Raw genomic sequence first — 14457 nt, forward strand, 5'->3', positions numbered from 1 at the left:
CAAACCAAGAATGTACAGTTACAGAAGGTACTATATAAAATGTTGTTTACTCAAATGCAAGCAAAGAGTAGTCTTTAAGGTCCAGTGATGTACCTGAAATCAGTTTTAAAGTTACACTACATATGTTGTACCTACAAAGATGTACCAAAGAGGGTCCCACTCTAGTTACAAGCATAAAAAAGTACAAGAAGGCAGTACTTTTTAAGTACGTGTTTAGTACCTGAGGATTAAGAGCATTGTATGAGTGCGTTATGGACTCTCTCATGACGCATTTCAGGATTCACAACTTCCTGACAATGAGGTGAAAACTTTGCACCACTCAGGAGTGCATAACAACAAACTTTATGTTATGTAAAATATGTTTTTGATGACTGATCATAAAATAATATTATAAATGGTTAATGAAGGCTAGTTAGAGCCACTTAACCCATAGAGGACGAAAGATACAATTTGTGGGAGTTTTTTCTCACCCTCTTTTAGTTTCATATTAGATGAACTCACATCATTAGAATCAGGAGCAGGTGTTATCTGGGGACTTTGACTAATTGTGTAGTCCTGTGCTCCCAGATTACTAACAGTTTAAACATGCCAGAAAACATTTGTCTAGTAAAATTAAAACCTTTTAATACACAAGCATTAATGTACACATTGCAGGACAATATATTATAGTTAAACGTGTTGCTGTAAAAATTTTTTTTTAATTTTTACACATAAAATTATGATTTATCTAAACTGCTTCAGAGATGAAAAAACAGTGTGTATGGTATGATTGCCTTTTTGCAATTACAAAGTTGTAAACTACAGATAAATGCTCAAAGTAAGTTAGGCCTAAAAGTTATCATGAAGCATTTCAAGTCAATGTATTTATTTACCTTTCCCCCTTTTGTTAATCGAGGAAAAAAAACCTGTATCTGATGTATGGCATCTGTCCTCCCTACCCAGGTAATAGATCTAATCTAATAATAGTGAGACTGTACCTATTTCTCTGTGTTAACTTATTAACAGGAGACAGCACTTAGACCCAACATGACTGATTCCCCCTGGGGATTACTACTAACAATGTCTGATGTCTTGAAAACAGACAGGCGTTTAATTCTTCCTTCCTGTCATCCCCCCATCAGGCACAAAAAGGCCTAGCCCAAGACCAAATTACCCAAAATAGGCCCTCGTGAGCATATGGGTCACTGTCATCTTAATTGTTGTAGTCTTGTCTGCCATGCATTTTTTCTTTATCTTAGCTCCTCATAAGACAATGGGCTTTGGCTGAGGTAAAAGAGGAAAAATAAAAAAAAAGGCCAGGGGACCAAGTGTGAGCCCCAAGGCCACTCAATGTGTCCTTAAGATAAGGCCTAGATGCCAGTCCTGTGTTTCCTCAATTTCACAGCCAAGGGTTTATCTCCAGACCAATGCACCCCAACAGTCACCCTGCAGACCACTTAACCATGACATGAAGTGGGCTGGGTGTAACAAGATCCCATTTTTATTCCTATACAGAGTCAGGACTTTAGTGTTAATGTAAGCTACTGTACAGTTGCTAGGAGTTCAAACTGATAGGGACATTTTAAACAAATACAAAAAAGACGAGACTGAGGAAAAAAAATACAAACCACTTTATGCATTGTGTTATGTTTATTGAATAAATGGTTTATTCCAGAGTTCTAAACTCCAGCCCTGAGAAGCTGTAACCCTGCCCTGCTCTCAACATGTCTGATCCAGCTTATGATGGATTTAATAATGAGCTGATGAGTTGGTCCATGTGTGTTTGAAAAAAGGAAAATATAAAACTCTGCAGGGCTGTGGGTCCTCTAGACTGAAGTTCAGAACCCCTGCTTTAAACAACCAAGGTAATACATGGAAAAAACATGTGAACCTATATAAGCTTTTAAAAAGTGGGTAATCGGAGTCAGCTGTTCCAATCCTTTCATGTGTCAGTTTCACAACATGGCTGAGTCCAAAGATATTTTAGTGTTTCGAAGACTGGAAAAAGTTTTGGTTCTGCATCAGTCCATACTCACCATCAGCATCAAGATACTTTAAAGATAAGTATGCCAAAAAAAAAACTGGCAGCTAAAGAGCAGCTGATGTGTTTTGTAGTTGATAACATCTGCGCTCAATGATAAGGGATACAGAGGTGCTTGTATGAGGTTATCAAAGAGGAAAAATGTGTTCTTTACAAATTGCCTGTCTCAAGCGTGCTTGAAACCAGCAGAATGTTCCACAGCATGACTGGCACAATGTTCTGCAGATAGATGATAACGCTGTATGTCAAAAGCAAAAACCCAATCCATAACTCGTGCCAACTGACTAGTCCCAAGCCCCACCCAAGCTTGTTTAAGATTGTTTACTAGAGTTTGAGTTTTTTGTATTCACCCAGAGTCGACACAGGATTGACCATGTCTCTGCTTGTCTATAAGTAATTAAGTGTTATGCTTAATCACATTCATATTTCAACCAGCAAACTTTCTCCTCCCCTGGAAATGTCTCTGGTTAGGCAAGCTGAAACAAGACATTTGGAGATCATGAAATGTAAAAGCCAACAGTAAGTACTTTCAAGGATGCTTGAAATTATGACACTTTATTGAGTTAGTTAACTTCACTGAACAAACAGATCAGCTAGGATGGGTAAAGCATAATTAAAGGTTAGTCTTACTTTGCACACTCTATAACCCAGGCTTTATATTAACTCTCTTCTTAATTGAATAGAAATTTGGATTGTTCAACAAAGAGAAGCTAGCTTAATAAAACTGGGCATCCTAGCTACTTTTGCCTGTATATGGGTTGTATTGAGGCTCTGACATTTTACAGTGTTGCTTTTTAAAAAAAAAAAAAAAATTTATACACGACACTATTATTTTTTTAGTTAGACTCAGTTATATTCCAAACAGAAACTGATTCTGAGCAATCCAATTTAATGTTTGCCTTTAGAAATAGGTAGGGAGACATCTCACCCTGTTCTAAGATATTAGCTGTCAAGAACCTTTGAGACCCCCACAATGTATTTTCACTATATTTGGAGCTTAAAATTCTAAATATTCCTTTAGGATGTTGCTTTGGGACCCCAAAAGATCAGAAATGGGCCTGATGGTAAGACTAATAGATTCCAGATTGTATCCGGAAATTAAAGTTCAGGATATCTGTCTGTGATCTAAAATGAAAAGTGACTGTGCCATACGGCATTTCAATAATCCAAAATACTGGAATAAACCAAGAGTGGCTGGCTGAGGTCCACTGAAATGCTTTTGCATGGTATGAAGCAGGCTATTAAAGCAAGACATTAAAAAGATTTTATATAAGGGAATGGTGTGAAGATGCAAAACTAAACTGGCCAGTAGTGGCTCAGTGGTTAAAGGCTCTGCGTTACTGATCAGAAGGTCAGGAGTTCAAGCCCAAGCACTGCCAAGCTACCACTGTTGAGCCCTTGGGCAAGGCCCTTAACCCTCAATTGCTCAGTTGTGTAAATGAGATAAATGTAAGTCGCTCTGGATAAGGGTGTCTGCAAAATGCTATAAATGTAAATCTCTTACATGCATTCTTGCTACACTAACAGGGTTTTAGCCTGGTGGTATTCTTGACCTTTTGTAGTAGCTTGAAGATATGGTCTTGATGGAGCTCTAGATAAGTGACATCTGCTAAATGTTGTACATTTCAACGTAAATGTAACGCACATGCTTTTTCATTCAATGACCTTGAATGTGCGTTTAAAGATGGAGCAATGTAAAATCTGGTGTAAATAAAATTTCTCACCAGATCACATTTTCATCACTCCAGTCAATTGATTACAAAATATCATACAAAATAGAATACAAAATATGGCCACTAATCTATAAATAGAATCTGCTTTTAATCATTAAGTGAAAATCAGTAAGACATTCCCATTAACACAATGCTTCAAAGTTACCTTTAGAACGGTAGGTTTTGATCTGGTGTGAAATTAGGGCACTCTATTCTGTTTGTAATCAGTAACATTTTGATGGCTAGATGGACCCTCTTATTTATTTTTTTTACTTGTTTGTACATCTGCATGATGCAGGTTTTCCTTTTCCTCCAAAGCTGAGAAATTACAGTGCAGAAGGGCAGTGCTGAACACCTGCTTATATGTTATTTGAAATGTCAAAGATTCTTTCCATGGAATTTAGGTCAGTTTTAAACTTTGAGATTGTTCAAACGATATACACCTTACCGCCCCTGCAATACAGTCTACACTCCACTCGCATACAGAAGGGATTATAGAAACAGGAAGTTTAAGTAACTGATTGCACCTGAAGGGTGTAAACGAAGTATGAAAAACTATTGGGTGACAAAGGATTCCTTAATTAGTAATCACATTTATACGAATTTAAAAAATGTTTTAAATTATGGTACCGTCTATATTCAAATACACATATACACCTTGGAGAATTTCAAACATTTCTAGTGTTCTTTTAACATTTTCTCCAGCTCGTCTTGCCAGTCAAAATGACAATCCTCCTCGAAATCCCTGCGAATAGAAAAGACGAGTGAAGTTGTTAAAACGGGAAACAAAAAAGGAGGGGGAATTAGGGAAATGAAAAAGGGAAGAGAGTAGTCTTTTTTTTTTTTCTTTTTTTTTTAAATTGGCTCACGTGTCTTCATCATCTGAACGGGGTTCCAGTCTGTTCTGGTCAATGTGAACTTCCTCCACTCCGTCTGGAACATCATCATCATTCTGCTCTACAGCCAATGGACAAAACAGAGCTTCAGCACCTGCAAAACACAGACACGCACCCAGACAAGACACGCACACAGACAAGACACGCACACAGACAAGACACGCACACAGACCAGACACGCACACAGACCAGACACGCACACAGACACACATAGACACACACGACAGTCCTTGGTTTCAAAACCTCTCGATACCAGATAACTATGTACGTGCCTCTGTGCATTAATCTGGGTCTTGGCCTGAGTTTCAGAACACAGTCACTTCCCAACAAGTTGATAAACTGAATTATGAAATAACTGAAGTTTAAGAGAAAGGCCACACCTAAAGCTCCACCTTCTTCCTACTTAACTACCCAGAGATTCCTGCTCTCCGCTAGTGATTCATTTTCCGCACCCACAACCTCTCTAGCTCTTCCTCAACGGTCTTTAAAGGTTGTGCAAAGCAGAAGCTGCCCAGAACTTCTCCCCATTTTACAATTTCACAATCACTCATGTCTTTGAGTTGTGGCTCTGGTATGCAATTACAAGATACCACCACTAGTCATTGCTGTACCTGAGATTCACAAGTATCACAACTCACACGCACTTACTATTTACGTGGATGGTGTAGGTATTGAAGGCTGTGCTGAGAGGAGCTTTCTCCAGGAGGCTCAAAAGTCTTTCAGGTGGATCCTTGTCCCATTGCCTTCTCTCCCGTTTCTGCATTTCTATAAATCCTTCCCCTATATTAGATCAGTGGGTAGAATGTAAACTTCCTCCACAATGTTTTACTAGCACATTATTATAGTTTTGCTTCATGTACTGAAATTACAAAGTTCCATACACCTGGACAAATAGCAGCTCATTATACTAGTAAGAGTACACTAGAGTCAGAGGTTTACTAATACACTGGTGTAGTTTAAAGTCTTAGATGAAGTAGAGAAACACCTCAAAGAACAAAAAAACACTTATAAAGTAAGCATGCTTCAATTATACTAACTAAAAGGTTAAATGCATGGTGGACAGGGACAAGTTAGTAGTATAAATGGTAGACAGAGGTTTAAAGGTGGGAAATGCAAAAATAAATAAAAAAATAAAAAATAGAGCTTGCTGCACCTTTTGTGGAGTCAGACCCCTGTGTGGTTGCCGTGTCACCAGAGGAAATGATGTCAGCATTCCTAAGGACCTGCAGCACTGTATTGGAGGGTTCTTTTGGCCACCTCTTTCGGGTAGCTACGTTGCCCCCCTGATTCTCAGACGGATTTCTGAAACTAGTGTCTGAGCAGGAAATAAATCACACAGTTTGTCACTGACCCTCTCCAGGACAGTGCTATTACTTCACCCATAAACATACTCTACAATACACAGCTGCAATATTGCAGCCAATCAGAGTCAAATGATAAAAGTAAAAAGAAAAAAAAGTCACAGTATTGTATCAGTCCCTCTGGTACAGTAAGTACCTTTAACTGTAGATGTGTTTAATAAGCTCTTCTGGCCCAGAAACATTGCCACTTTCTCTCCTTCTTCTTTTTTCCACTGGTTTACTCGTTTCTCTGGTAGTTCCTTGCTTTCTTTCTTGGGCAGTTCCTTACAAATAATATGAATGCTACCATTAATGTGTATGTCCTTGTCCCTTGTACCTTTTGGTTATATGAACATAAATGTAGGAACATCACTAAGACACCTAATTGGAACTAAATTGGACTGTTTATTGGAATGTTTCGTGGTACATTCATGTTGTTCGTACCTGGGCACTACCTGACGGTGTATGTTATCAAAAATGTCCAATATGGCAATTAATCAGTGAAAATAAATAGGTAGCAGTTAGCACAGAGAGAGCAACTTCTTTTTTTTTTTATTTATACACTTTTTTAAATGATGTATTTATCAATATATAGCAGGTGTTTTTAACTGTGTTGGTGTCTTTGCGTGGAGTCTGAATGAAATCTTTAAATGCGATTTAAATTCCCTTCTGGATGTAACTAGACATTAAAATGCTATTTTAACTTTTGGTTGAGATACATGCAAAAGTGAAACATAGTTCAGTTCGGCGAAAACCGAAATCAAAGTGTAGTACCTCTTCAGATATGTGTTTGTGGAGCAGTCTGGACACACGGTGGGAGCTGAGGATGGTGTGTATGGAAGGCCTGTCTCTCGGGTTGGTCTTAAACATGTGTTTAATCAAGTAGTGAAGCTCATAGGGAAGGTGACTGGGCAAAGGCGTGTATGTCCCACGACACACTTTCAAAATCAGACTCTTCCAGCTACGGGCTTCAAACTGAAACCAGAGCAACAGAGAGTAAACATCAACGAGGTCAGAGATTATATTCCATAATCATTCATTGGCTCATAAGACCGAAAAGGTAAATGTACACACCGGATGACGTAAAGTGCAGAGTTCATAGAGCACACAGCCTAAAGACCAGATATCACTGTAAAACACATACACAGTATGGTATGAAGTACTTTGTCCAATTTGTTACACAGATATATGAGGTGTGACAGACTAAACTGTATGTTCTGTACCTCTTGTTATTGTATGGTTGGTTGTCCCAGATCTCTGGAGACACATAGTATGGAGTTCCAACATAGGTCTGGGCATAACCTTTAGCACTGGTAAATATCACAACATAACTGTGTCATTATTAAGATCTGTCAGATGTCACTTTCACCCTCTTTGACTTACTAGACAAAACAAAAAACAAGCTTTTCAACAGATTACCTGTTAAGAGCACATGCCGAGCCAAAATCTCCCAGTTTGATCGTGCCGTGGTCCGTCAGGAATATGTTCTAAGAAAATGTTTTTTTAAATGTTGCAAGAGAACTTGGACAATGAACAATAATATGAGCGAATATCGGAGTTTAGTCTGCACTATAACATGTATGGTGTCTATTTCTTACAACTATCATTTTTTGTTGTTTATTATACAACTTCTGTCAATCACAGCGACACACTTCCCTCTTCCCAGAATCTGATTCAACAAGATGGTAAAGTCCATTTAGACTACGTTTTAATCCAGTTCATAGTTGGATCATATCACAATATAACACTTTCAGAGTGTTTAAGATGCAACAATATTTACAATTGGTGCAGTGTTTCAGTTTGAAAAAAACTGAACACTAATGAATTAATGAATAAACAAGATCTGATGTGATTAAAGAGTATTTGTGGTCAGTGATATTGACTTAGACATTATATTTACATATATTCATTTGAGTAGCAGTTTTTCCCCCTCAGTACCTTTACATGTAATATGAATGTGTAAGCAAGTTAAGTGGGGGAAAACGTTTACTTCATAAAGCATGAATATATGCAACACAGAAACCCTAACAGAATACATAGCTGCTGTTTTTTTTACCTTTGATTTTAAATCTCGGTGAAGCACTCGTTTTTCGTGAATGTGCTTTGTGCCCAGACACATCTGTGAAAACCACCTGAGTATCTACAAAGACAGATCATGACTACACACCAAATCTGTCCTGAAAAGATCAAAAAATATCTACAAAATATTTTTCAATGCATTGTTATGTATATTGAAATAATGATTTTACCACATCGTCACGGAACAGAGAGCCGTTTTGCTGCTTCATTCTTTGAAGAAGATCACCTTCGCTACAGAACTCCATAACAATGTACAGATGGCCATCGTCTGCAGTGTGAGTGAGACCAGACAGAGAGTATGAAAGTGAAATAAGTCATCATGTATGGGTCTAGATCTCCAGATGTCAGTCCACAGAGGCAATAGACTCAAAAGAATATGAAATTCACTTAATGAAGCTGTTTGTAATTTTATGCTGCCCCCTACAGTATATGAGGCATTTTGTGTTTGAAATACATTAATAGAACAAGGCTTGTTCTTCCATCATCAAAGTTATGCATACCTTGCCTATCTATAATTTCCAGAAAACAGGAAAACCTATCAACACAAGCATGAGATAAATACACTAGTCAGATCCATTGCAAAAAAAAAAAAAGTATTGTTGAGATATGATTGTTATAGGGTTAGGAACATTTAAATATCACCTGAAGTGTCCATGTTTCTTGAAACTACACCCATTCTTTTAATTTCTGCTTTTTTTAAAGTGCTTTTTACTTGGTTCTCAAACAAAAGCACATATATCCTCTCTTGGCATAGTAATCATTTAGCCTATGCATTTTCAATTTTCAAGGGAAGCAAAAGTGGCCCCAAAGAAAATGCATTTGTACAGGGACCAGAAATCTGTCAAATGCCATGTGTGTGGATTCAGAGAGCTGTCTGTAAACAAACTAACATCCAGTTAAAGCCAAGTGCACAGATAGGACACTAAAACAGGGTTTGGGAACCAAAGGCTTGCGAGCCATATGGATCTTTCAGTGATTGCCTATAGCAATGGCAGGAGAACAAATAAATAAAAACGATCACGGATAAGAAAAGCTAGTGTGTCAATTCAGTTTAAATGCTACATATTTTAAAATATTACATAATTCATAATCGATGCTTGTTGTATACAAACAGACCAAATGGGACAAGTAGTAAGTTATAATTTCCACACCCAAAGGCCTACCATTTTGATGCCTATCTAAATGAAAAAAACTAAACAAAGCAAAAAAAACAACATTTGCACTTAGCCTTGTATCAAACGATGCAACAAAGAGAAATATTACTGTATAAAACAATTTAGTGGGAAAAAACTAGGATTTCTATGGCTTGACCTCATGTGTGTCCAGTCGGAGTGAAATCTGACAGTTCTTTGATGCAAGTATAGGTCTCTGCAGAACATAAATGGGCGTTTCCCAATCAGTGTTCAGTCTTCAGACCGGATAGGCGTTGTTCAACCATCCAATCAATTACGTTTATTACAGTTAGGGTAATTTTTATCAAATCAGGTAGTTGAAAACAGCTATCCCGGTTTGACGCCCAATAATTGGAAAACACCTTTTTTTTTGTTCTGCAGAGACACCATACTACTTTGATGAAAGGCTTCAATACTTTCTTCACAGCCATTGGATGAATGTCATGTTTGGCCCTGCCCCCTGGGATCTATCGGTTCGATAGCGATGTAACTGATGTTTTCCGTCCCTTTCAGTTTATAACATACTGAAATATTACCGTAGAAGCATGAGGAAAAAAATTAATAAAACTTTAGAGTAAAGCCCTGTTCACACCTGGACAATATTCACGTGAAAAACTGTCCGTTTAATGCCCAGTGGCTGTCAGTGAGAGTGTTCACACTCAGGAGTAAAACGCATCAAAGCGTCACATTTTTTAACATCGAGGAGCTGTTGTTTTTTTTTTTTGTTTTACTCACCACGATAAAAACTGTCCGACCAATGAGATTCACGCTTTCGTTCACGTGACCGGAGCCGCTGAAGTTACATAAAAGTACGACTTGATGGCGCTCAAGTACAAAACTGTCTTACCGATGAAGAAGAAGCTGAAAATGAAGACGAAGATGCAAGCATCCACCATTTTAGTGAGAGAGCATAAGTGACTTGAAATAAAATGCTCACTGCTAATAAATCCTTCTGCCTACACGCAAACACAAGGTGTCCTCTGAAAGCACTAGATTCAAAATTACACTCTAAATAGTGTATAAGTGTATTTATTAAGTTGTGGCTATTTTTTGACAACACTGAAATGCAAGCATATATTCTAAATGATCCATTTAATTCTTTCAGTGTTGTTTTCTACACTAAACAGCATTGTTTCTTTTCCTCTTCCCTGCAAATGATAATCCGCTGATTGATAGTAATTGTATTTCGCACCTGGCATATTATATTTATTTATATTATATTCATAAGTATTCTTGACCTCTTATTCACATAGCTAAGTGCCCCATTATTGCGTTGTGTATTATCATATTGACCACAAAAAATGATTATTCATATTCAACACCATCAATTTGCAGGAACATTAACATTTTTGGGTACAATAATAGTTGCCTTATACCCACCCCGTCCCCAAAAAAAACTTGATTAAAAAAATTTATATAATATGGGTCTTCCCATAAGTGTGTGAATGCTATTGTTGTGACTTTGATCTAATTCAAATAATTACTTATTTAAAATACTCTTTAAAATGAGAACTTTAAGGATTTATCTTTAAAGAAGTATTTGTTGCAGTGGTCAAATCACCAAATACCTAACATTTCACAAAAGTGCATATGTGCTTTAGCAATTTCGCAAAAAGTATTTGAACGACTTAAAGGTAAATACTGGCTCTCTTCTTGTTCTCAGTGATGAGCAGGTGTCAGAAACAGAAAGCTGTGCAGCGCCACTTTGTGTACCGAGGTATTTCTGCTTTTCAATAAGCGCCATCTACTGTCCGGGAGTGAATTTACACTTTCATTCAGCCTGTCACCCGTGTTTAACGCCTGGGTGTGAACACACACACAAAAAAATTGTCGTGAAAAACGGAACAGTGTGAACAGGCCTTAATACTTTCCCAGATTCGGGTAGGGAATGAGAAAGCTGGTTGGCTCTTTCTGTCTTTTGAGACGTCCGTCTCTCCTGTTTTTATTCTTGCCTTGGCTCACTGCAACACCAGAACAATCATTAGTATAATTCCCCATAGGGGTCCAATCCTTACCACTCACCTTCTCCGGCTCCGCCCTCCATTCACAAACTGGCACTGGAGCATGCTACGTTCAAATTTGAGTTAACTCTATTTCCAATCAAAATGTGGGACATCATCTCAAGTTGCGGGATGCGGGACAAAGGACTAAAATGCTGTGCATTACAACACAAATCGGGACATCTGGTTACCCTATGTAAACACCAACCTGTGGCACAACAAGCTCCAATTTCATTGGACAATGTGGAATGGAGTGGTAATTTCCCAGAATAATTAATAAATTTACATTTATTCATTTAGCATATGCTTTTATCCAAAAGCGACTTACATATGAGGAAATACATACATCAAGCAGAGAACAATACAAGTAGTGCTAACTGCTAGTTATGAATCTTTCATGATCATAAATCAGTTGAAAATATCGGTCTGTTTTCAGTTTTTTAACAAAAGGTGAAATAGCTAAATGAAAAAAAGACGTTTGTATAGTTATTTCCAGTCCAAACAAACAGATGAATTTGCATATTTGGAAGTAGCATTAATGGTAAGTAGTGTTCAGGTTACTCGCACTTATGTACTGCATCCTGTATTGATTTACCATTGATGAAATTATCATATCTGGTTAAATGAAGTCAAAGTGCCACCTACAGGCCTATTAGGTGAAGTGCAGGCTACTAGGTCAAGAACACGCAGAATGTGAAATAGCCTTTATTACATTATCACTATTTTTTGTTATAATTATGCAACAATAATAAAGATAATAACTAGAATAATGAGACATTAAAAAAAGTTTTAAAAATGTATTTTCTCTGGCTCTTTAAAGAAAAAAAAACCTTTTTTTTTTTTTGCTTTCATGTCTGCCAGCATAAAAGGTTCCCGACCTCTGCATTAAATTGTGTCAGTGCAGTACGTTTATCCACAGAGAAACCCACAGGAACACACTCAACTCCAACTTCCAGAGAATAACTTGGTGTTAGGGAAGAAAATCTGTAGTAGTAGTAGTAGTACAGGTTAAAAACGCGGCTGAAAGATGCTTTCGCTTGACTAGCATGCTAAAACGTTTAAAACAAGCCCATGCACAAGATACAGACCTTCAAATGACTCTCTGAAAGCCACAATGTTCGGATGCTTCATTCTGGACAGGAGCACCGCCTCTCTGCGCGCGCTGTCTATTCCGCCCTCTGCCTGCGTGTGCATTGAGAACCGACACATAAACAAGATATCCATCACCTTTAACAGGCTATCGATCATTATTATTATTTCAAGATGGCAGCGAATGTTACCTTTGGCAGTCGTATTTCTTTCATAACCCATTTTACTTTGTCCCTTTTGGGTTGAACCAAGAGCGCACGCCCGAAAGATCCTTCACCGATGACTTTAAGAACCGTGTACTGATCCATTACAATAAAGAAAGAAAGAAAGGCTTTTTACAATTTCCAAAAATAAAAACTATTCAAAGGTAACCGACTCATTATATTAGATTTATTTGCATAAAGCAGGCACCGAAGACCAGAACAATAAGAAATCAGTGCTTGCGTTATTCTTTATTATCTGTCCCAACCGACGAGAAGCGAGAACGAAAAAATGACATTAGATTAGTGGGCTGTCTGGGAGATTATAACACGAGACACGATAAAGAAAGCCTATTTAACCTGTAACCTAGTAAAACTAATGAAAGGAGCTGGTGCTTTATCGTGTAACACTACTTCCGCGTTATTTTGTGACGTACGGTGTAATGGGCGTGGCCTCTGCTGTCCTCAGCTCACCTGTAAACTACGAAAAAAAAGTTCGGGTTCTTTCTTACAGTTAACCTAATTAATGTTAAAGTCGGTTGCCGAGTAGATTAATCAAACTATTTTTCCCCCACGTTTCGGTGATAAATAAACAAGTGTTCCGGAGAATTCAGGTAATCTGTTTCTATTTCAGTGCGCATGTGCGATATCATGACGTCATCCCACGTTTCTACTTGGATCCACGTGGGTTATCATTTTGGCGCTGGTATTGTCTGATCTTCAGGGTCGTTTGCTTCAAGATGCTTATAGATTAGTTTGTAATTATACAAATTATATTGCACAGTACAGTAATTAGTCTTTTTATTTTCGGTTCCTCATCTCAGTTACACACTAGGCTTTTTATCTCCTAGAAAAGTGGTTTTGCGGTAGTATGTAGTAGCTAGATTGCCTTTATGTCTGACCTTTATGAAACTAACGTATCTACTTCACAGTTTCATTCAACAAGCCTCGTCCATACTCAATTCTTTCACATGCCACAGAGAGAACTGAGTTACCTGGTACTGCTGAAAAAATGCGTACACCGTGTTTTTCCGATTTTCAGCTGTCCAGTTTGCGCGAGCCTGTGCCAACTGATACCTGTCCTTGACTGACAGGAGTAGAACCAAATGTGGCCTTTTGCTGTTGTTGCCCATTTCCATGTTGTGTGTTTTGTGATGCTTTTCTGCTCACCAGGTTTGTAAAGAGTTTACAAGGTTGAGTTAATGTAGGCTTCCTATCGGACTCTTCACCATGTTGCAAAAAAGAAACTTTAATAAAGGTTTTAAAAAATAAATAGTAGTGTATGGTGTTCCAGGTTGTTGCTAGGGTTTGGGGCAATTAGAGGTGAAATGTTTTTGTGTTTTGGGCATATAGAATTCAGTGGGATATTTATTTGGGGGTATTTAGAAGTATTTGTAGGTTTAGTAATATTTCACAATTTTTAGGCACGGGAAGATTTATTTTACTTTAAATAGGAGAGTCTCATTTTGACTAATTAATAATAGAAGGAGAATTTGTGAAGACAGTTTGACCTATTTTCCCAGTATGTGTATGAATTTTGAATGTCAGTGACATGAGTCACACACTACAGTTAGGAGATAAACACCTAGCCTATTTATTCACGTTGTTTTCGTTTTATTAACAAGGAAGTCAATGTAAATTTTGTATTTTATTGAATAAGGCGAACAGGGTCAGGATTTAACTTTTAACTTCACAAAGCTCTTGTTTTTGTTGTTTGAACTCCCAACCTTCATATGAGTAGCCTAAAACCTTAATCACTGTACCACCACCTTTCAAGGGAAGGAATTACAAGGAAGAGAACAAGCTGTGTTCAGATGATGAGGTGTGGGAATAACCTCCTGTAACGGGACCCAAAATTCTTATTGGCACCCCTGTGATGGCCACTCATTAATTTCATTAATCCTGAGTTAAGCCCAAAGATAGCTAGCTATTCATAGGCTGAATAAGTG

General features: G+C 37.7%; 1 protein-coding gene across 1 annotated transcript; it reads right to left on the bottom strand.

Annotated features, from left to right (window-relative positions):
- Positions 1-2572: 2572 nt before the first annotated feature.
- Positions 2573-12938, bottom strand: nek3 (NIMA related kinase 3). The gene is made up of 13 exons (XM_017491528.3): positions 12500-12938; positions 12308-12401; positions 8218-8315; positions 8025-8108; positions 7388-7455; positions 7192-7278; positions 7043-7097; positions 6743-6943; positions 6126-6252; positions 5782-5943; positions 5277-5408; positions 4602-4722; positions 2573-4477 (listed from the first exon to the last, which is right to left on the bottom strand). The coding sequence occupies exons 1-13, from the start codon at positions 12614-12616 to the stop codon at positions 4411-4413; spliced, it is 1413 nt and encodes a 470-aa protein (XP_017347017.1). The 5' UTR covers positions 12617-12938; the 3' UTR covers positions 2573-4410.
- Positions 12939-14457: the final 1519 nt, after the last annotated feature.

This window comes from Ictalurus punctatus, chromosome 17 (genome assembly GCF_001660625.3).
Source record: "Ictalurus punctatus breed USDA103 chromosome 17, Coco_2.0, whole genome shotgun sequence".
NCBI classification, from domain to species: domain Eukaryota; kingdom Metazoa; phylum Chordata; class Actinopteri; order Siluriformes; family Ictaluridae; genus Ictalurus; species Ictalurus punctatus.

Excerpts from the sequence above, each read along its gene's own strand:
- nek3 (XM_017491528.3), bottom strand. The coding sequence starts at position 12,616 with ATGGATCAGTACACGGTTCTTAAAGTCATCGGTGAAGGATCTTTCGGG. Across the intron at positions 7,279-7,387 it reads TCGGCATGTGCTCTTAACAG|TGCTAAAGGTTATGCCCAGA; the intron begins GTAATCTGTTGA and ends GATATTTACCAG. Across the intron at positions 5,944-6,125 it reads AAACACATCTACAGTTAAAG|ACACTAGTTTCAGAAATCCG; the intron begins GTACTTACTGTA and ends TTTCCTGCTCAG.